Source organism: Zalophus californianus, chromosome 9 (genome assembly GCF_009762305.2).
Source record: "Zalophus californianus isolate mZalCal1 chromosome 9, mZalCal1.pri.v2, whole genome shotgun sequence".
Lineage (NCBI taxonomy): Eukaryota > Metazoa > Chordata > Mammalia > Carnivora > Otariidae > Zalophus > Zalophus californianus.
In genome coordinates this window covers 19,668,334-19,692,831 of record NC_045603.1, presented here as the reverse complement: position 1 = coordinate 19,692,831, position 24,498 = coordinate 19,668,334, and the positions used below count along the sequence as shown (strand labels likewise).

Below are 24,498 nucleotides of genomic sequence, written 5' to 3'. Positions count from 1 at the left end.
AGAAGAGTAAGGCCAAGTTCAGTAAAAACATCAGAGAACAAAGGACTTACGGAGTCAAAGATTATTTACTAAAAAAAAAAAATGACAGAATCTTATTAAAAGAAAAAAACACACAGACACACACAACTTTATGGCAAATCTTGTTTTGTTCCACTTTTCTCCAAACTTTGCTGCTTGAGTTTATACATGGTAAGTGTATTTACATCATCCCTTAATTAAACCATAAAGCCTCAGAGAACATAAGTAAGGTGAAAAGTTACTTTCCAGCAAGTGTGAAGAAAAGCAAGTGGGGATGAAGAGAGAGAGAGTAGAACTGAGGCAACTAAATGTTAAAGATAAAACACTACGAATGGATTCTTTCTAGCTGTAAGTTAAAAGTTAACGATGATAAGACAGAAACCAAGTTATACTTCAGTCATCTTGATAGATCAATCTTTAGTCATGAAAAAAATAGTATTTACTTTGTAATATATATATATAAAAGTAAAGTAAAATAAGAAATACAAATATAGTTTAGTCACAATGGTGTAAAATTATTTATGATAAAAATAGGATATTGAATGTAGAGACGGCCTTTAAAAATGTTTTTGTATATTCCAAATTTGATATAGTAAATATATATTGTTTTGTAATAAAATATATAATTTATTTAAAAACAAAACTGTGTGGTCAGCTTGTTCTAAAAATACTGTCTTTAAAATTGATGGCTGGTTAATATTCTGAATTTATCATATATATTTGCAGAATTCCAAAAAAAATTTGAGACTGCTTATCAAAAAGCAACAACAAAAAAGATGAAACAATACAGCATATCCATTAAAAGGACAGGAAAACAGGCACCAAGCAGAACCATGGAAGACTATACAGCTTTCAACATCTGCTAGAGAATGCAGAGACTGACTGACTCGTTTAGCTCCAGATTCTGTGAACACCTTTTTTTTTAATATAAAAGGAAATGAACAGCAAACTGGCTGTTGACAATGATATACGTATGTTAACAAGTGCTGTTGTGTGGATTATGTAAAATTCAGTTAGCTAAAACCAGTACAGCTTCTAGAAGAAAACAGAACATCTTCAATCTTGTTGTAGGCAAATATTCTTTAGATAGGAAATAGAATGCATATGAAAAACTGCTCAAAATCATGAGTCATCAGGGAAATGTCACTGTGGTCCCAACCATAATGGCTAAAATAAAGACTGACAATAAACGAAGAGTTGGTAGAGCAAGTTGAACATCTCTAGATTATTGGTGGGGATATAAAACGGTAGAACCATTATGGAAACTGGTACTTTCTCAAAATGTTAAAAAACATTCAACCACCCTCTGATTCAGCAGTTCTACTCCTAAGAGAAATGAAACCATGTATCTACTAAGAGCAGGGGTGCCCGTAGCAACTTTAGTCATAATAGCTAAAAACTGGAAACTGCCCTGGTGTCTATTTAGAGGAGAATGGATAAACAAATAGTGGTATTTTATACCTTGTAATGGAATACTTTTCAAAAATAAAAAGAATCACCAGTAGTTATAACATGAATAAATCTCAAAAACAAATGAGGCACAAAAAATACATTCTGCATGATTCCACTTATATGAAGTTCTTGAATAGGCAAAACTAATTTCTGAAAATTAGATTAATGGTTGCTTTAGCAGAAGATGGGGTAGAAGGATTGACTGGGAAGGAGCACAAAGAAACTTCTGAAGTGACAGAAATGCTATGTATTACCAGCATATGGGTTATACATGTGTATGCATGTCAACACTGATTAAATGGTACCCTCAGAAGTTGAGAATTTCACTATATGTGAATTATCCCTTAATTAAAAAAAATTAGGTTAGCTCAGTAAGGTTACTATATTGTTTACTAAAAGAAAGCATATCTTTTAGATTTGGTATCTGTGGAAGTGAGGTTAGTGTTTTGAACAAACATTAAACAACCTGACACATATTGCCTTTGTGAAGAAGCCCTCACCAGGTATTGTCAAGATTTTTCTCAAAAAGGAACTGTTCTTTTCAAATGCTTTCATAAAAACTGAAGCCCAAGGATTAGAATTATAGTTTTATGTACTGTTAAACATGAAAATGTGATATTGGTCTGTGTGTGCAGCAGTAAGGTTCATTAATGACTCAATCAAATTTACTTACTTCAACAGAGTTGTATTTTCAGTAAGTGGAGTGGTGAACTCAGTGAAGAATCTGTGTAGACTTCAAATGATTCGGGTAGAACTCAAGTAAAGAGCTCTGTAGTCAGGCCCCAACATATACTCAAGGCATCACTACCATGTTGCGTATTTCAATCACAAATTCAGATAATAAGTCTAAATTATGAAATAATGGCTGATATTAAAATATCTAATACTGAAATTGGGGAAAATGGAAGTGGAGGGAAAAAAAGTCCTTATGATCAAAGGCTTCAGATCACTTAAAACAAAGAACATTAATAGGGCACTTAATATTTTTAAACTTACTTGATTACTGGAGGCAATGAATCAAGTCTAGTTTCTGGGCTCCAAGCTATACCATCGACCCTGACTCCATGCTGAAACGTTCGTAGTGTTTTATATTGAAATCCTTCAATATCTGCTTCTTCCTCCTAAGCATACAGAGTAAATGTTTTAAGAAGTTATGAGAACAAACACTATAATATTCTGATTTTACCATAATGAAGACTTTATCAGGAGGTCATATATACTCTTTTGAGAAGATCAAAAACAGATTAGATATTGAGATTTAACTGGTTCACTGAACAATGACAACAAAAATAGCTAAAACTGTCTAAGCCTCATGGAAAACTCTCTAGGGCAACTAAAAACAAGCAGTAAACATATTTTCACATAGTATTATATATGGCACTATACATGTGTAAGATGTTACAAATTGTTCATCTGTTACAGACTATGAATAATGAATATGTTAATACAATCTGGTTAATTTAGTCTTTTGGATATAGGATTCTGGTTTAGATATTTAAAGCCAGTTTATTTACCTGCTTTGGTACTACTAAAATGATTTCAGTTTATCTTCATGGGAAGATGAGGAAAAAAATGAATTTTGAAGAGTCATTTAGGTCTGGAAATAGGGATAATCACCTGAAAAACTTTCCCATTATAAAAATAATATAATGCAGCTATCTTAAGTACTTCTGTCCACATCCAAAAACTAACAGCTTCAGTTTGCAGGGCAAAAAGACAAAGTTTAGTGCCTGCACAAGGAAGGATGACTGGAGACTTCTGCATAGATCCAGGTCTTCTAAAGGGGAAGTAGAAAAAAAAAAAAACCCAAACCAAAAGTGCCATGCAAAATATCTACCTTGGGTGAAGGCTAAGAGAGAAAAGCCACTTACGAGAAATCTCTACCATTAGCTGGCCGTAACATGAGTCTGCAGATTGAATTCACATTATGTGCTCCAGAAAATGACAATTGATTTCAAAATGGTCATATGTTGGTAGTGGCCCAGAGCACCTGACAAAGGCAAATTCTCTGGATGAACTACCCCTACCCAGGTCTCAAAAAGTTCCCACAGATTTGGTTCAATCAAATATGATCTTACACACATGCACTCAAAGGTGAAAACAAAGAACCACAAACACAACAAGTATGAGTAAGCAACAAGAGATTACCAAAAATGATTAGGCAGATTTTAAAAAGAACCAAACAAAACTTTTAGATTAAAATATCACAATGGAAAAAAAAAAAATCAATGCTTAGAGCAGCTAGGATACAGATTTGAAATTACTCAGAATGGAGCAAAGAGAAGACCCCCCCCAAAAAAAGCTAAAAGGGATTCAGTGAGAAGTTCCACCATGTATTTTATTTGGGTTGTAGAGGAGAGAATAGAGGGAATGAGAGAAAAGGCAGTATTTGAAGAGATAATGGCAAAGGACCCTCCATACTTGATGACAGACACCAATATATATATTTAGAGAGAACAATACATCCTAGACAGCTTAAATAAAAAGAAATCTGCAGGCAGATATAGTGCAACTTCAGAATACACACACAAACTCTGATACATATTTGTGTGTATGTGTATATACATATTGAGGGAGAGAGGGAGGGAGGGAGGGAGAAGAAAGCAGGGCGAGGGTGGGGATTTCAGCAACAACGGCCAGAAAAAAAAGAGGTTTCTTATACAAGAGATTTCCTATAAAAGAATTAGAACAACCATAGACTTCTTGGCACTAGACTTCTCAAAACAAATGCATAAAGATAGTGGAATAAGATCTTCAAAACAATGATAGAAAAAACTTTAGGACTATAAACACAAAACTGTTTTTCAAGAATGAAGCTGTATTAAAGATATTTTCAGAAAACCAAAACCAAAACTGAAGCATCAATAAACTCTCACTAGATCGTTTAATCTAAAGCAGAGGGTGGCAAACTACGACTGGGCCAAATTTGGCCTATGGCTTGGTTTTGTACAGCCCATGAACTGAGAATCATATATATATATATATATATATATATATATATATATATAAGATTTATTTGAGAGAGCGAGCGAGCACAAGCAGGGGGAACAGGATAGGTAGAAGCAGGCTCCCCACTGAGCAGGGAGCCCTATGTGGGGCTGGACCCCCAGGACCCTGGGATCATGACCTGAGCCGAAGGCAGGTGCTTAACCGACTCAGCCACCCAGGTGCCCCATCATTTTTATATTTTTAAGGAGTTGTAAAAAACAAAGAATAATTTGCAACAGGTACCATAAGTGGCTGGAAAAACCTAAAATATTTAGGCCATTTGGTCCTTTATATGAAAAATTTAGTAGTGAACTTTTTCTTGTAGTAAAGGATGTGCTTTCAGGTGAAGAAAAATGACCCCAGAAGGAAGGCCTGAGATATAAGAACAGTGAGTAAAAAAAATCAAAGGCAAACACATGGGTTAATCTAAACAAGTATTAGCCCTATAAAACACAATTTGTGGGTTAAAATGAAAACAATTGAGAACTAAAATATGACATTAATATAAGTCTGAAGGGGGTGATAGTAGTTCAAGAGCCAAAAATCCTTATTTTGTTCATGAAGAAGTTAAAGATATTAATTTTGACTTTGTCTAATTAAGTATGCATGTTGAAGTGTCTTTGGTAACAATTAAAAGAGAAACAGCATGCACAACCTCCAAATTATCAGGGAGGAAAACAATGAAAGGAGGTAACAAAACACAAACAGAAGACATAAGAATATGCATACTGGCAATGTTTTCAAGAGTAAAAAACTAAAAATAACCCAAATAGCCAATGGAAGAATAGACAGATTAATTATGGTATATTTGCATAATATACCATTCAACAACGAAAACAAATGAATTCTCACATGCAGGAATCTAACAAATAAAATGTTAACACTAACACACTGTAGAAGAACATAATACAGAATTTCAATGATACAAAGTTTGAGACATGAAAAATATACTCATTTGCAACACCTACATATATGGTAACTCTATAAAGAAAAACAAAGAATCACCAACACAAAATTTCACACATGGTTACCACTTGGGGGTGAGTAGGAAAGGCAGTAAGGGAAGAACACCCAGAGGGATTCAAAGGAATTGCTAATGTTCCATTTCTTAAGCTGGGTAGTAGGCATCCAGGAATCTATTTTATTGCTCTTTATACCTTATATAGATAACATATATTTTAAAATACATTTTATAAGCTTAAAATATTGTAATTTAAAAATTGTTTTGTTATTTAAATCAATACCCTAACTGGGTCTCGAGACTACAGCAAAATTTTTCATGACAAATTTTCCCAAGGAATCCTCTGTATTAAGTGACTATAATTATCTTTTACAAGTTTATAGAATTATAAAATATCACCAGGGAAAAAAAATCCAGAGCAGGTGAAACTTATTTAATGGAATACATATGTCTACATAGATAGGAATATCATCTGAAGGCCTGTTCTAAGAATTCCATTCATCCTGAATTTAAATGCAGTTTTATTTGTACCTTAATTGAATCCTATTGAATGTGTTGATTTTTCAAGGATAAAATTTTAGTCTTTGGGATCCTAGCAAAGCCATTTCACAAATACATTGCACATGGGTTTTCTCTACATAGTTCAGATGCCCCTTGAAAAACAAATTTCAAACTTAGAGTTAACAGCAAAAGGTTTTTCCATAAATGAAAACAGGAAATAGAAATGTACTTATCAAGGAAAGAAAAACACTGTCAAATTTTATTACTTCATGATCTGTTTGTATAACTGTATAGCTAACAGCCAGATATGCCAAGGCAGCAACCACTAAGCAATTTTAAAATAAGGTTAAGAGCCTACTCATAGCTGACTTCATAGTTTGGGTTACATCTATTTTTCCACAATGGACAAATCAATCTTCTAAAAATGAAGTTTTTACCATCAAAACAACCATTACTTTGCTACTGTAACAACAGTGTTGACAATTAGGTCCTGTAATTTGTTACCCGAAGTATATATCGAGTTATTGGGTGGCCATGGAGATCAAGAAATCCCAGGGACTGTATAGCTTGAGCTTTATGTATTCCCAGTGAAACCTTTTTTCCTGGCAGCAATGTCTGCCACTGAGCCAACTAAAAGGCCAGGGTGTGTGTGTGTGTGGTATAGGCAGAGACAAATGCTATTTTGGGTTTAGTTTGGGGTGTAGGCAGTATTGTATAGGCAGGAAATTAAGATACTTTGGAAAACCTGCTACAACATAAATCGTTATAGAAGGCTCTGGCTTATTTGAGGTTGGGGCAAAGCCAGGTTGATGCAAGGGCTCTTCTAAGGGTTTGAAATTGGCAGGCCCTCTCATCACACCCAGTTAAGGCCAAATACAGAATTTTAGTCAGATGAGACTAAAGTTTACCTAGTCCGCTTCTTTCACCTCACACTTGAATTTATATAACATCTGGAGAAAGTTTGCATAACTCTTCTCTGAATACTCTCAGTGACAGGAAACTAGCAACTACTTGGGGGAGCTTAATCAACTCGCGGGGGGGGGGGGGGGGGGGGGGGGATAGATAGTTGTAATTTGAAGAGCTCTCTTTAACATTAAACCCAAACCTGTTTTCATGTAAATTCTACTCATTGCTCCAAATTCTGCTCCCTGGAACCATATAGATGAAGTCTACTTCAGTGACGGCAAGTATTTGGCCACAGCTGATCTTAGGTGAACACACTCAAAGAAGATTCAGCGTCAGTGTTAAAGCACTACAAGCCACAAATTCACTCAGACAGACTTGACAAATAACACAAAATACATTTACCATTCTGAGTCTAATCCCTCTTTCACATGACAGTTTTAAACATTTTAATACCGTTCTGAAATGTCTTCAAATACATTATCGCATTTGCATCATAACATACACTGCTGAGAAATGAAGATTAAAGGATACAGAGCTATGCTGTCCAATATGGTAGCCACTAGCCACATGGGATGATTAAGCACTTGAAATACAGCTAGTTCCAACTGTGTATACTTTATAAAGTGCAAAATCCATACCAGATTTCAGACTTAGTATAAAAAATATATAAAAATCTCATTCATTTTTTGTTGGTTACACATGAAACATTTTGGATACACTGGGTAAAATAATACATTAAAATTAATTTCATCTGGTTTTTACTTCTCATAATGTGGTTACTGTAACACTTAAATTTATATTTGGGCTCACACTGTATTTCTATCAGACAGCATTGAATTAACTCCTTTTGGCAGTTTAATCATTACACTGATTCATGGTGAACATCCAGGTGACTAAAAACTGTAAGTCACAATTGTCTCTTCTAGCTTCAGTAGTGTATCATTTTAAGACTTTATTAAATTTTAGCTTGTTCAACTTGGCACATTAATCCAATCTATTAAATACTTGAATTCTAAGCACAGTGTCTGGCATACAACAGGTGCTCAATGAATACTTGTTACGTGAAGTTTATCATCCAAAGCATTAGGTATCCTTCTCAGCTTCATGTTCTATATAAATTTAATGTGCTTGCTTAAATCAAATGTTCTCGAAATTCAAGTCCCCAATTCATTATTGGTGATCCTTTGAATAGACTTAGAAACTTTCATGTTCCCTCTACCCTTTGCACATAGGACTTCTTATAGCAGTTTTCTTACTGCATTGTTTTACACTTAAACATCTTGAGGTCAGGGTCTTTGCTTTTTTAACATAGGTATTACCAGTTCCCAGCACCTGATTTGCACTTAATACTTGACAAATACATGATACCAATTAATAGTACTATCATTCAGTTCAAATTTCCATCATATTCACAAGAACACCATAGAATTATTCTGAAAAATGCTTTTGGTGAAATTTAAATCTTCTGTATTGACAGTGTTTTCCTGAGTCTTAGAATGAGGATTGCCTTTCCAACAGGAATGTGGAAAACTTTCAATTCAATTTACCTTTACTTTGTTTTTTCTCAGACAAGAGAGAAGCATGAAATTGGATGCTATGGAACTTGAAGATTCTAACATGAGAGAAGAGAAACAATGTTTAATAGTGTTTAATTAGATAACAAAATCATTTTAAAGGGAAGTGATAATTTATTATGAATCCCCAAGGGCAAATTAATTTATCATGAATCCCATTATGACTTGATTCTCCTCCAGAACTGTTTGAACTATGGTTTCAACCTATCTGAAGAGCAGCATCAAAGGAAAAGAACAGGGGTTTAGAAACAGGGTCTACAGCTTGTTTTTTCCTTTACTAGTCTCACACATCCCTGAACTTCCTTGAAGTACAACACAAACTCTATGAGGATGGGGAGAGTTGCTTAATTTTATTGCCAGTACTTGGCACAGAAACGTGCCAAGTTAATAAAATCCAATTCTTTATGTAGTTTGGCTGTAAGACCTAGACTGCCAATGTGACAGGTCTGAGGATCAACAAGGACAATGTACATGACATGACAGAGCAATACAAATGTTTTTTGCTAGTTCTTTCTTCTGTCTTTTTCTCTCTGCCACTCATCACCTCTGGCTTTCTTTTTTCCTGATTTTTTTCTCCCTTCTTGACTTTCTCATTTCTTAGCTGAACATAAATTAGAGATAAAACATATTTTTTCAGTATTTTTTAACACAATTCTGTGTTCAGTTACTAATTTTAAAAGTAATGAAGTAGAGTTAGTGTCAGCTGTAGGGAGTTGCTTTATTCTTTTGTGGGTTAGTAGCCTGCACCAGAAAAATAGTTTTCCCTCATTCTTTTTTAAGAGTGTGTTATATTATTTCTCCTAATCATGTGGACTTTTTATGATCCTAACCAAGTAGTCCAGCTAACATCAGGCTATGGGTCACTTAGCCTGAAAGCTAGCAATTCTTACTCCAACCCTAACAGACAACGTGGGGCAATGTAAGAGCTCTTGTATTCTACTCAGACACCAAAAAACCAAAGCCTTTCATACTTTCTCCTTAGGATAAATATGCATGCAGTCTAATTTTGTTTAACTTTATTTAATGCACTGTAAAATGCTAAACTGCATTTATGTCAAAACACCAAAATAAAATACTGAACTGCCTGAGTAAAAGAGGAAATAATAATGTTTATAATAGTATCACATTAGTGGTAAAGTTACTTTAAATCTTTGAAAACTGATCACTGCCAAATTACCTGATTAATCTTGAGAAATATTGTTTTATGAATAATATTCTGGTAAACAAAGGATTAGCCAAGATCTCTGCATTGTTTACACTCTTTCACATGTGGAACTAGCTTTCCTGTGAGAAAACATGGTGTGTCCTCACCACAAAGCAATCTTGCTTTGGTGATTATATATGGGCCAGTGCTGGGGGGAAACACTGACTAAATTAATGACAGTTAAAACATATATATATATATATATAAAACATGCCAGATGCCTTCCAGGAACTTCACATGATGTACTAATTACATTCTCATAAGACCCTATTAAGTATTATTTTCCTCATTTTTATAGAAGAGAGGTTAAGTACCTGTTCGAGGTCATATAGCTATTAACAGGTAAAGCCAGGCAGGAGTAAAAACCTTGGCATTTTGGGCTCCAGAGTTCACTGTCTTAATGACTATGCTAAATTGCCTGTTCAATTAATAGGGTCCCATACTTTGTATACTCTGGATGTATGCTTTAGATGTATAAAAAGTATGAGAGCATACTAATACAAAACCTGAATATCATGACAGCTGTAAAAATCTCCTGAGGATTATTTTTTAGGCTTGTTTCCTATATCACAGTGGAATGTAGAAAAACTGGATTAAGTAATTACTTAGGTCTCATTTGTTTTCTCTGTACATACCAAATGTTCAGTTAGTCACAACCTTCAATTACCAGAATATTCCATTTCTAATCACGAGGCAAAAGAGAAGCCTCATAGTCTTTTTTTTTCACTACCTATTTAATGTTTGCACAAATCTCAGGCATATATTACTGGAAATATCTTCCTCTGTAGTTCACATCATTTTTTTTCTTACATTCAAACTCAATATGCTTTCCAGGTTTAGCCAGTTTACCAAGGTTTGTCTTTTTAACCAGTGAAATAGCTTCACTGTCATTCACTGAGTTTTGTACACTAACCTGAAATGTACACATGCCAACCACCACATAATTACCGCCACCATAGGCAATTAGGTTTCCTGAATCCCCACTGTCAAAGGGATTAAATTCTACCACATGCACATAATCTTCACAATCCACAGTGTAGGCAGCATTTCTTGTGGCATCTTGCTTCATCTTGTATGTCAATACTTGAGCAGTTGTAAAAATAAAATAGCCTTCTACCGGACAAGGTCACGGAACTGTGGATTACAGCACATACATAGTTAGACAGAAACCATCAAAGTGTCAGCCACTTTCAGCAAATGAATGAAAATAAGGACATGGTATTTCATATGCCAGAGACAGCTAAAAAAAAATCAAGTACTTCTTTAAATACTTTATGAATAATACCTGTAGAATAAATCATAATATCCTGTTTAGATTAACTAAAAGATAGTACTTGAAGATGTAATCACTTTAGTAGTAAATATACTCATAAAAAATTAATGATAGTTAACATTTACAGAGCACTGACACCTAATACTTGCAAACCTAAGCGGAGGCAAATGGCTCTCATTTTACAGAAGAGGAAATCGAGGCTTTAATAGGTTAGTTAGCTGCCAAGCTAACAGCATTTGAAATACTTTACTATGTGTTGGACACCAGTGCTAGAGAAGAAAAACAGCCCTCCGCCTTGAAGATCACAATATCCGGTAATAGTTATGATTCAGTGTGAAAAGCACAATAACATAAGCAGATCCAAAATATAAGATCTGGAGAAAGGAGCGCCAAAATGCGTGATATAAAAATGATATTCATAAAACCAGGCACAAAACTTCAACCAACCTGTTATGGCCTGGTGTGCACTCTGGAAGTAGCATTCCCAGATGAGACTTAGGGATCTAAAGAGGTCTTCCCCCCCCACCCCCCCTTAATTGTATGCAGTTGTCCTGAGAATAGCTGGGCTCAGTTAACTAACACATCAAGACCTGATAAGTATTTACGGAGAATCAGTTGAATCCCACCTGAGGGAGCCTATAAACTAGTAGCCATACGAGTGGGAATCCAGGACTGGACATCTGTTAAGGGTGACCAGCAGGTGGATGCCCTTAGAGGCACAGTGGTGTGGGAAGTGGAAAAGATGCAAGGTCAGGAAACTCGGTCCCCTTATTGCTTGTTAAACTGCCCAGTCTCACTACACTTTCAGGGTTTCACTGCACACGGCGGGCTGGACTTGCCCTCTAAAACTGGAAGGGCAGAACAGGGAGGAAACAACTGAAGTGCCCGCAAAGCGCCGCAACGCCTCTCCCAGAGAGGCAAGTCCCGCGAGACCCCGCTACCACCTCCCGAAGCCCGAGGTCAGAGGGAAAAGAGGTGGGGTACGGCGCAGTAAAGAAGGAACTCGCAAGAATAGGAAGGGATCCCTGGGCGGCCAGCAGCAAAGCGGCGCGAACCCTTAGGTTCCCGCGCGATACGCACCGGGGGCGTCGGGAAGTGGCGAGAAGGAAGCCGGTCTCCGCGGGCGCCGACCGCGGCGCGCGCCGACTCTGCTTCCGGGTCAGAGGGCGGAAGAGGCGATTGGCTCCCGAGCCTTCCCGCGAGATTTAAAATATAACTCACGACGGACTTTTACAGCTTCTAGACTGCAGCCCGGTAGGACGATTCTTCAGTCCAGTCTGCACCTACTAGGTCTATCCCGAGTGAGGTGAGTCTCATCTCTTGCTTGCCCGCCTGTTACACTTTAATTTGTGATTCAGGCCGGGGCTGGTGAGAGATTTTCGGTGACAACTACGTGACTGTCTAGTGGTTTTGCTCTGGAGTCTGGTTGGGTTTGGGGGTGTTGAAGAATTCACAATATCTAGTGATGAATAGAGCTAGAAGGTCCTGAGGAATCATCTGCGCACTGGAAACCTGGGGCCCGTAGAGACCTACTTAGGTTCATTGCGTTGGCAGGAGATCAGGGTTCTAATTCCAAGACGCGCAGACTCCAGTTCCACTACTTTCGCCCTCTCCCTGTTATATTCTCCCGAAGAATGTTTAGAATCTGCACTCTGACGATGATAGCACCAACGACTGCCTTTTTTAAAAAATTGAGCACCTATTAAGTGAATGACACTAGGTGGATTTTTACTTATGTCTGATAGTTTTATGAGGTAAGATATCTTTTATATTTAAGGAAATTTATGTTCATCAGAGATTTTAAATACTGAAGGGCATACATCTTATAAATTGGGTGCCAGGATGTGGGCCCTGAATATCTGGCTCAAAAATTCTTTTACCATCTCACACTCTCCAGTGATAATTTCCTGTCTCAATTTTTGCTCCAGTGCAGTTTGGAATCCAGTTTTTTTTTTTTTTTTAACAAGTATTTATTATCATTGCCACCTTCTACTCTTTTTGTATAGGGCAGCCTGACATTGGGAGTGCTTGCATATTCATTATCTCATTGATTTCTCATAACTGGCTAGAAGATATTCCTGTTTTCTATATGATGATACTTTCACCTAGGCAGTCAGTTGTAATGCTTATTGCCTAGGCTTATACAGCCAGTTGGCTGCTGAAAGAGCTGAGACTAGACCAGAGTTGGCAAACTAGGACACTACTTCGTTTTGTGTAGCCAGTTCCTGAGCTAAGAATAGATTTTACATGTTTGAATACTTGAAACAAAAACAAAAGGATAATATTTTGTGACCTGTGAAAATTATATAAAAGTTAATTTCAGTTTCCATAAAGTTTTGTTGAAGCACAGCTATGCTCATATGTTTATGTGTTGTCTGTGGCTATTTTCACACAGCAAGGTCAAGTTGAATAGTTGTGACAGAGACTGTATGCTTTGCACTCCTTAAATATTTACTATTTGGCCCTTTCCAACAAGTGTGCTGACACTTGGATGAGACTGTTGGCTTTATTTTTTTAAGATTTCATTTATTTATATGAGAGAGAGAGAGAACGAGCAGTGGGGAGGGGCAGAGGGAGAGAGAGAGAGAAGCAGACTTCCCGCTGAGGAGGAAGCCCGATGATGTGGGGCTTGATCCCAGGACCCTGAGATTATGACCTGAGCCACCCAGGCGCCCTGAGACTGTTGGCTTTTATATGTGTCAGACACTGTGCTAAAAGCTAAACTTGTATTTATGTCATTTACTTTTCACAAAACCCTGTGAGATAGGAACTATTATTATTTTTGTTTTCAGTACAAGGAAGCTGATGCAGGGGAGGTGACATAACTTGTTATAGATCTCACAGCTAGTAAGTGGTGCAGCCAGGATTCAGAACAGTCTAATTCTTGACTAGTTTTCATTCTTAGCAATCTGAACTCATATTACTTTTAATTTTTTAAAAGATTTTATTTATTTATTATTTAGAGAGAAAGAGAGAGAGGGTGGGTGCACATGTGAGCATGGAAGAGGGGCAGAGGGGAAGGGAGAGAGAGAATCTAAAGTCAGACTATGTGATTTGGAGCTCTGGGTGGGGCTGGATCTTAGGACCCTGAGATCATGACCTGAGCTGAAATCAAGAGTGGGTCACTTAACTGAGCCACCCATGCACTCCAGAACTCTTAATACTTGTAAAGAGTACCCTAAATAATTTAGTACTAAAGATTTTTTTCAGGCAAACTGATCATATCACTGAAGCATTACTTCTTCACTTTTTTTTTTCTTTTAAGAAATGAGGGTGATATTTTGAAGAGAAATATAACTTTTAGCTATTTACTAGATTGTAAAGATGCTGAACAAAATCAGCAAAGAGACAAGCTATATGGGGAGAAGGTGCATGGGGTAAAGTCCTGGGGAGATCAGGCATAAACTTCCAAAAGTTCTCTCTTAGTGGAGTCACACAAGACATGCCTAAATCCTCCAACAACAAATTGTGACAAGTTATATGAAATGTTGTCTGTCAGGGAAGCTCTTTAGAGACTCAGTGTCCAGGGTACTGATGTAGGCATCCTCAGTCTATATTACAAAATTCCAGACTCAGAAGAAAAGCATGTGTTCAGCATAAACTATATTATTTGTATAAACAGGTTAGCTACAGTGAGCCACTCTTACTGGAAAATCTCCTGAATTCTAAGTTTCCAGGTGCAGCCAAGGGTCAACCATGTAAGCAGTCCTTTCAAAAGATAGACATCAGGCCTGCTGCTTTAACTCTTCTTGTGAGCCTTTTGAGCTCTAGGCTTGAAACCCCCATGATGTCATTCTTCCATATCAGTTGGTCAAATCAAGTTACCAGACTAACCCATATTTAAAGGGTGGAAAAATAAACCACTTCTTTTGAGACAATATAGGGATGGGAGGAAATTGGCACCCCCCCCTTTTTTTTGGCAGTCTACCACACATATTACCATCTATCTCAAAACAAATATTTTGAAAATACAGCTTTAATTAGCTATGTCTGTGTCTATAGATATAAGTTTATAGAATTTGCATATCTGTTTTGTATGCATTTTCAGATTGAAGGTTGGATTTTGTTATTTCAAAAGATTTGGCTTAAGAAAAATAAAGGAGAGGAATATATGATTGGGCAGAAATTGCATTGTTCTGTTTTCCTAAATTTAATTAAAAGGAATCTTAGTAAATATGAAATGACCTCTCGTTCACTACTTATTTTTCTCTAACTCTGCTCCCTTACACATGTTAAATATTAGTTTCCAATTAAAATAAGGTTTTTAACATTGCATTTTGTCCTACTTTCAGAGGATGGCTGAGCTTAATCAGAAGTCTATCTTGGATATGATTAAAGAGTTCAGGAGGAATTGGCACACTCTTTGTAACTCTGAGAGAACTACTGTATGTGGTGCAGACTCCATGCTCCTGGCATTGCAGCTTTCCATGGCAGAGAACAACAAACAGGTTAGTAGACTATATTTAGGTTTACTTTTTTTTAAGTGAGTTTTGGTAGCTGCTTACTTTAATTATATTTATTTTTTTGCAATATATGCCCTCCTATGATAATATCAATACACCATTTTCAAAAATGCCTCTGCATGTCTATGTCAGAATATTACAATTGGATTTGAAATGATTTGCTTCAAAATTAAGGTCTTCATATGGATAATATAATGTAGGACATACACATTCCATGTTTAATTTGAAGTCTTAAGATAAACATGCAACTGTTATTAAGGTTAAAAATATTTTTATTTATGATTTCTTTAAAAAGTTCTAGAAGGCACACATAAATAATGTTTATTTTAATATAATCAAAGTATTTTATGACTAATTTCAAACTCTGGTATAGATTGATTATTCCTAAGCCAGGCTATGAATCAGAATCTCTTGGGAGGGTTTTTTTTAAACAATACTGGCTTCTGTGCTTCGGTCTTGGAAATTCTGATTCTCCTAATCTGCACTGAGACTCTGGAAATTGTCTTTTTAAAATCTTTTCTTAATCTGATCCTTATGTAGTTGGCTTGGACCAAACTAGTTTTTGGAATGAGCTATACATAAAGGGCTTGAGGTGTTTAGATGAGAGAAGGATGAATATAGGCTGGAGTGGTAAGAAAATGACTTAAACATATTGTATTTCAGGTAGTATACTTAAAGGAGGGGAACTCTTTGGATGGGAATGTTTTAAAGAAGGGATGAGGGAAGGGAAAAATCAGTTAAGAAGCATCCAAGGGGATCAAAGTCTTGATGGTTTGAAGATAGTAAAGGAGATTGTCTTGACCAGAGAAGATATTTGAAGTGTGGAATAGTTTCAGTGGGTCTATTGGGCTAGATAGTGAAATGACATTCTGATGAATTATTTTAATCCTATATGTCAATAGTTCCCAGATTTTTATTTTATTTTTTAATAGTTCCCAGATTTTTAGATTTCATACACCAATAAAATTTCCAAAAAAAATATTAGACATTGACAGATTTGAACATTTCTCATGTTGGCAAACAAGGCCATTGAGAAAAAATAGTTACTAGAACCATCATTTTGAAAAAGGAGGAGAATTTTAATGCCTAAAAATTAGGAATTGTAAACTCTTAAAATAAGAGTTAGTTTTTACTACACATGGCAGTTGGCAGTGTTGTGTGTTTAAAACAGTATATATTAAAATAAAGTTTGAACATAGATTCTAATAAAATTCTATCTTGCATAGTCATTCTTTTAACAAATATTTGAATTTTTACTATGTACTGGACATTATTCTAAACATTCTGAGGGAAATCTCTGCTTTTATGGCATTAATCTAGTGAGAAGAGACAGATAATACTCTAATAAATAAGATATTTGGTATTTTAGGTCATAAGTACTACAGAGAAAAATAAAAAAGAGATGTAGTTAAGGATTGTATAGGGTTTGGGGTGAAAGAGTTCTTGGCAATGGGAATTTTTGTGGGAAGGGATTACGAGGCAAAGGGAACAGCCAATGCAAGGGCCCTGAGGTGGGAATATGCCTGGGCATGTTCAAGGAACAGCAAAGAGGCCTATCCAGCTGTTTATATACATGTTAAATGTTTATTTCTTCCCTTTCTCTCCCTTCTGGAGATGTATTCCTTTTCTATTTTTTTTTTTTTAAGCTCCTTTGTGCCAGGCATTGTGATAAGTGTTGGGGTTAAAATGGTGAGCAAAACCAGACATGGCTCCTGCCTAGCTTATTGCCTAGTGAGTGAGGTAGACATTTAGTAGAGAAAAATACAAATAAATGCAAAATTATAGCTGTGAGAAGAGGTATATGATGCCATGAGACCAAGGAGTTGACTTGGTTGGAGAGATCAAGTTGAACTGTAAAGGAAGGAGAAGAGTTAACTAGGCAGAGTGGGGGGCAAGATGCTAAGGATGAAGGACCAGCATATGCAGCGGCCCTGGGCAGGACACTGCAGAGAGATTTGAGAAAATGCCAAAGAACCAGTGTAGCTGAGGGTGGTGGTTGTGGTTACATGCCCCATTTGTCTGTTTGTTGTTTTTAATCAAAGTCATTGTTAAAAATCAATTTTATATAGGTATGTTGAAGAAAAAAAATGGAAGTCACACTTTTTGGCCCTTGTGTTTAAAAAAAAAAGTTACACATCTAGAAAAGTCAGAAGAATAGTATACTGAATTCCTTTATGCCCTTCACTTAATTCACCAATTAATATTTTGCCACCTTTTCATCATTCTTTTAATATTTTTGTATGTGTATATAATATAGATACATAAACATACACAGGTATATATCATACACATGCATACATATTATTCATATTACTCTGTAGGAACCATTCTATGGTAAGTAGTGGACATCCTGAGTCTTTATCCTTAGACACTCTTGGTATTGTACATTCTGTGGGTTTTGACAAATATATAAGACATGTATGCATCTTTATAGTATTTATAGAATTGTTTCACTGACGAAAATCCTCTCTGCTCCACTTATTTATCCTTCTCTCTCACCAACCCCTGGCAACTGCTGATCTTTTAACTGTCAGCATTGTTTTGCCTTTTTTGGAATATCATGTAGTTGGAATCGGGAAGTATATAGCCTTTTCAGATTGACGTCTATCACTTTCTTTCAGATGCATTTATAGTTCCTCCAGGTCTTTTCATGGCTTGATAGCTCATTTCTTTTCAGTTTTCAGCAGTGAATAATATTCCTCTGTATGAATGTAAGTATTGTAAATATTTATGTAAATTTAAATATGAATGTAAATAAATATTCATTTTCCTTTTACTTTTCTTCCAAACAATGTTCAATAAGATATTCAATATTTAATAGCTTTTTAGTTTAATAATTATTGGATAGTGTTATCTTTTTTAAAATTTTTATTGTTATGTTAATCACCATACATTACATCATTAGTTCTTGATGTAGTGTTCCATGACTCATTGTTTGTGCATAACACCCAGTGCTCCATGCAGAACGTGCCCTCTTTAATACCCATCACCAGGCTAACCCATCCCCCCACCCTCTCCCCTCTAGAACCCTCAGTTTGTTTCTCAGAGTCCATAGTCTCTCATGGTTCGTCTCCCCCTCTGATTCCCCCCTTCATTCTTTCCCTCCTGCTATCTTCTTCTTTTTTTTTTCTTAACATATATTGCATTATTTGTTTCAGAGGTACAGATTTTATTTTTACATAATCTCTACACCCAACTTGTACTTACAACCCCGAGATTAAGAGTTGCATGCTCTATTGACTAAGCCAGCCACGCGCCCCTGTTATCATCTATCCTCTTTATTTCCAAGAGCTCTTTTTTGTTCTGTCTTTTTGAAATATCATACTATTCTTGCCTCAAGCATATATTTTTCCTTTGAGACTATTAATGATATTTTTTTTGAGGTTTTATTGCATAATCTGTGTTCAAGTTTCTTGTTTTATTAGTCTTACTTAGGAAGAATTTTTATTCTTCCTATCAGAGACTTTCTTCATGATGATCCTTGACCATGCACTTATATTTAAGTGGATCACTAAAATGCTTACTGGAGACTCTGCATGGAGTGTTAGGGGTTGTCAGTCTGATCTGACTGGGCTGTTTGGCTGGGAAACATCTGATGCCTATCCCTTTTAGAACAGTTTTTTCAGAAAAGAGTCTTTACACAAATGGTGTAAAGTTGAGTTGTCAATGTGTTGGGTGCTTGAAAGAAGTATGAGTATTTAGAATATAAGTGGTCATGTGATTCCTGTTGTTTTCATTTGGGTACTCTTGTTTTCACCTGCACTCTTCAGTTCAGAGACTCTATTTTACCCTCTCCAGGGAACAAACCCCCAATTTTTTGCCAAAGTGGTTGACTGTTCTCCCCTTTCTTAGCAGAAATTAATTATTAGGCAAAAGTTTAAATGAATATACACTAACAATAAGACAGAAGAGAGAAATTAAGGAGTTGATCCCATTTACAATTGCACCAAAAGCCATAAGATACCTAGGAATAAACCTAACCAAAGAGGCAAAGGATCTGTACTCAGAAAACTATGGAATAGTTATGAAAGAAATTGAGGAAGACACAAAGAAATGGAAAAACGTTCCATACTCATGGATTGGAAGAACAAATATTGTTAAAATGTCTGTGCTACCTAGAGCAATCTATACATCCAGTACAATCCCTAACAAAATACCATCGACATTTTTCACAGAGCTGGACAAATAATCCTAAAATTTGTATGGGACGAGAAAAGACCCATAATAGCCAAAGGAATGTTAAAAAGAAATCCAAAGCCGGTAGCATCACAATTCCAGACTTCAAACTCTATTACAAAGCTGTAGTCATCAAGAAAGTATGGTAGTGGCACAAAAACGGACACGTAGATCAGTGGAACGGAATAGAGAGTCCAGAAATGGACCCTCAACTCTATGGTCAACTAATCTTTGACAAAGCAGGAAAAAATATCCAATGGAAAAAGTCTCTTCAATAAATGGTGTTGGGAAAATTGGATAGCTACATGCAGAATGAAACTGGACCATTTTCTTACACTATACACAAAGATAAACTCAAAATGGATGAAAGACCTAAACGTGAGACAGGAATCCATCAAAATCTTAGAGGAGGACACAGGCAGCAACCTCTGTCACCTCATTCGCAGTAACTTCTTGCTAGACATATCTCCAAAGGCAAGGGAAACAAAGGCAAAAATGAACTATTGGGACTTCATCAAGATAAAAGACTTTTGCACAGCAAAGGAAACAGTCCACAAAACCAAAAGACAACCGACAGAATGGGAGAAGATATTTGCAAATGACATATCAGATAAAGGGCTAGTATCCAAAATCTATAAAGAACTTATCAAACTCAACACCCAAAGAACAAATAACCCAATCAAGAAATGGGCAGAAGACATGAACAGACATTTCTGCAAAGAAGACATCCAAATGGCCAACAGACACATGAAAAAGTACTCAACATTGCTCGGCATCAGGGAAATCCAGATCAAAACCTCAGGGAGATACCACCTCACACCAGTCAGAATGGCTAAAATTAACAAGTCAGGAAATGACAGATGTTGGCGAGGATGCGGAGAAAGGGGAACCCTCCTACACTGTTGGTGGGAATGCAAGCTGGTGCAGCCACTGTGGAAAACATTATGGAGGTTCCTCAAGTAGTTAAAGCTACCCTGTGACCCAGCAATTGCACTACTAGGTATTTATGCCAAAGATACAAATGTATCTTTGTAGTAATCTGAAGGGGGCACCTGCACCCCAGTGTTTATAGCACCAATGTCCACAATAGCCAAATTATGGAAAGAGCCCAGATGTTCATTGACGGATGAATGGATAAAGAAGATGTGGCATATATATATATACATTGGAATACTACTCAGCCATTGAAAAGTTGAAATCTTGCCATTTGCAGCAACGGGAACTAGAGGGTATTATGCTAGGGAAATAAGTCAATCAGAGAAAGACAATTATATGATCTCACTCATGTGCGATTTAAGAAACAAAACAGAGGATCATAGGGGAAGGGAGGGAAAAATAAAACAAGATGAAATCAGAGAGGGAGACAAACCATAGGAAACTCTTAATCATAGGAAACAAACTGAGGGTTGTTGGAGGGGAGGAGGGCAAGGGGATCGGGTAACTGGGTGATGGACAGTAAGGATGGCACATAATGTAATGAGCACTGGGTATTACATAAGACTGATGAATCACTGAATTGTACCTCTGAAACTAATAATACACTATATGCTAATTAATTGAATTTAAATGAAAAAAAAAGGAAATGAAAAATAAAGTCTAAATGAAGATTACCCAGAGGTAAGCATAGTACCGAGGCTACTCCACAAATCTCCATCATCACCTTTTTGCTGGGCAGATTTTTTTTCTAGTGGACTTAGTAAGAGTGTTGTGTTTAGAGGCTTTGACTTCTTTGGCAGGGTGGGTAGGGGGGGGGTCTCTGATCCAACTTCCTACCTCTTATGCTTAGCCTTGTCTCCTAAACTTTGTGCTCAGGGTTCATAAAAACCAGTTTCTTTAGTGCCAGGAATGGTAGTTACCAGGGAAATACTGGTCCCACCATTTGCTTACCCCTTTATATTGGCATTTGCTCATTGTTTTTGACCTTTTGTAATTTCCCTTTCTTATGAACAATTCAGTCATGCTTAAAAAAAGTTTTCCTATTTTCTCTTATAGTTTTAGGTATTTTATACCAGGAGGGGTTTCTCTGCATATCTAGCCGGGCAGATTGCCTTGTTAATGTATCTGTTTTAAAATTATAACAGATGGTATACATTCTTTCTGCATCTTGTTTTTGTTATCCAACATTGTTTTCAAGACCTCTTTAGGTACTGATAGAAAAGTTGATCTAATTTATTCATTTTAACAATCATCCTTTGTATGACTGGTATATTTTACTCATTGATAGACTTTTTTTTTGGTATTATAATCAATTCTTCATTGAAATGAGATGTCTGTGCACAGAACAAGAGTTTCTCTAGACCCCATACACAGGTGGTCATATGATAGATACATCTTTAATTTGACTTGTTGCTACCAAATTACTCTTCAACTTGGTTATTAGAATTTACATTTATATCAACAATAGGACAGTACCATTTTCTTATCTTTCTCCATATTAGATGTTGTTGTCTAAGAACAAGAAAAGAGAGAAGAGGGTATTTCATTTGAATTTTTCTATTAACTAGAGCAATTAAACATCTTTAAAAATGCTTATTTGACTATTTAGGTATCCTCTTTTTATTGTCTGCTCATACATATCTTTTGCTTATTTTACTGTTGAGTTATTTTTATCTCTTACTCTTTAAAAGAGTTCTACATGTACTTTGGATACTCGCTTTGTAACACACTTTGTTGATAACTTCTGATGTGCTCCATTTTACCTACCTTCAACTGGTTATATTTCCTTTTACATTGTTTCACCAGTATTTATATGCCAGACTTCTCTACTGAGTCTAACTTGGTATGATCAGCTACTTACTGGACATTTTACCTTGATGTCCCAGTATGGTCTCCACATCAGTTTTTAAAAGTAGACCATATTGTTTCCTCCCTCAACTTACCTTCTTCTTCATATTCTGAGTCTTAATCTTATATACCATTGTTCACTTAGTCTGTGAAGCTAGACACCCAAAGGTCATTGTAAAGTCTCTTTCTTTTGCTTTCCATTGCAATCCACATTCAAGTCTTTCCAATTTTACTGCCTGAGCATTTAAAAAAAAAAAAATCTCTCCTTCTTTAGTAACATGAAGAAATGGTGCCAAGGTAATTAATAGAATCTGAGGATATTGTGGAAATGGAATAGACTAGCTAAAGGTTAAACTTTGGTGACCATTCACTGGAAAATGAAAAGAGAGAAATTGAAGCAATTATTAAGAATCATTATTGTACAGTAATTGAGGGCTGTTGGAATTAAGCAGACCATGTTCTAATCACCTTCTACTGTTTGTTTATGAATAATTTTTGAAACATAAATATATCAGAAAGGTAAGTGAAATGTACCCTGAAGAAAATTTAGTTTTCATTGTAAAAATTTTGATATGTTGAAATACTCAGTTCAAGTCGTTTTTTCTTCTGGGCTTGTCTGTGTAGCACTCACTCAGGATCTCTTTCTACTTTTTAATTTTCCACTTGCTAATTCACTTAATTCACTGTGAAAGTTCAGACTCTGGGTGGGAAAGAAGAGGAGGGGTGAATTGCAACTGAGCTTATCACAGTTTGTGTATGTGTGTGCACATGTGCAGTGGAGATGGTGGACTGCAGTTCTGATTGACTCCAACTCTCCATGTGGAGTTAGCTCAGGCATCCCCAGCTGTGCTCAGACTTCCATGTCACTCAGCAATATGAAACAACATACACATATGCCTGCAAGTGCATTCATAAGTAGTAGACGGTAATAAAAAGTTGGGGTTGATTGTATATATGCTTCACCTATATTTTTCACTTTGTGAGCTTTATTTAGGTTTTTAATTCTCTGAAGTTTGAGAACACGAGTCTCTAAAGTATGATCCTCCCAACTGAATTTGACTACAATAAAACTTGTGAATACCTAGTAGAGTTGTTAGTCTATCTACTGGCATGTTTGTTTTCTTCACTGCTTTAATGGGGATAAAGAAAAGGTAATTAAAATAATCTTTGAGTTTTAGGTTTTGGCATGTTTTCTGAGGGGAAGTTTTTTTTAGCTTAAATTGGATGACCTCTAGGAGTTTTATACTGCTAAAGATTTAACTTATAGATTCCTTGAGGACTACATGGCAAATATATATGACTTTTATTATTAAGTTGCAAATAGTGTTTTAGCTTTTCCTTTCCTTGGAATTGACTTCATAGTTTGACTCTGTCTGGCAATTACATTATAAATGCTATTTTTCATGAACTTAAATAGCCTTAAGAACATTACAAATGTTCCATGGGGTGAAACAAAGATATTAATTTTATAACTTCATGGAAAGCCACAGTCTGTGGTTGACTGTCAGATTTGAAAATGACCTAACATTGACATAACAAATAAGAAGAAACAGTTTTTACAATTGTATTACATTTATATAATACTCCTCCTAACAAACAATTATTTTAGTTTGAATAAGAAAAGAGAAAGAATGACATTTTTTGATCACCTGCCATTCATCAGGTGTTATTTAATCTGTATAATCTCATTTTATAATCAGGGAAAAGTATTCACAGGATTTTCATTATTTTACCCATGGTCACCTAGCTGATTAATGCCCTTAAGTAGACTTGCTATCTTTTCTGTTTTTTGATAACAACAAAAGTTCCAGTTAGTTAAAAATGTAAAGTTTAAGTTTTTGAATAATTATTAAAATAACTTCAGCAAAATATACAAAGTACAATGCTCTGAAAAAGTGTAACTTCATTTTTTTTCTCATTTTTTCTTATGAAATATAATCCTTCTTATGTCCATCAGAGAACTAAAGCATTGACCATCTTGAACTTCCTTCAGATATTAGCCAGCTGGCATGTTTTCCTAGCAAAACATTTTCTGATTTGACCACAAGCTCTCTGAATCAGTTGTTACTGGTTTGAATAATAGAATATGCTGTCACGGTGGGCACCTGATCATGAAAACTGATATCTGGAGTACATTTTTATTTGGATTTAAAATGTTTTTACAATCCCAGTATAAACACTGTTAATCTAGTCAAAAC

At 35.9% G+C, this 24,498-nt stretch overlaps 2 protein-coding genes across 6 annotated transcripts in view; one reads left to right on the top strand and one right to left on the bottom strand.

The window, feature by feature from the left end:
• Positions 1-12,046, bottom strand: part of NUP37 (nucleoporin 37) — a 42,002-nt gene extending 29,956 nt beyond the window's left edge. For 2 of the 4 annotated variants that reach the window (XM_027594991.2, XM_027594994.2), the window contains exons 1-3: positions 11,958-12,046; positions 10,518-10,738; positions 2,467-2,591 (exon numbers count right to left, since the gene is read on the bottom strand). In XM_027594991.2, the coding sequence (XP_027450792.1) occupies positions 2,467-2,591; positions 10,518-10,673 (281 nt within the window). In that variant the 5' untranslated portion in view covers positions 10,674-10,738; positions 11,958-12,046. Of the gene's footprint in view, positions 1-2,466; positions 2,592-8,373; positions 8,439-10,517; positions 10,739-11,324; positions 11,903-11,957 lie in introns of those variants that run through there. The other 2 variants (XM_027594992.2, XM_027594993.2) reach the window with 2 other exon arrangements.
• Positions 12,047-12,094: 48 nt separating this feature from the next.
• Positions 12,095-24,498, top strand: part of LOC113922033 (PARP1 binding protein) — a 62,964-nt gene continuing 50,560 nt past the window's right edge. For both annotated transcript variants that reach the window (XM_027593747.2, XM_027593746.2), the window contains exons 1-2: positions 12,095-12,183; positions 15,170-15,325. In XM_027593747.2, coding sequence (XP_027449548.1) covers positions 15,173-15,325 — 153 coding nt within the window. In that variant the 5' untranslated portion in view covers positions 12,095-12,183; positions 15,170-15,172. The remainder of the gene's footprint in view (positions 12,184-15,169; positions 15,326-24,498) is intronic.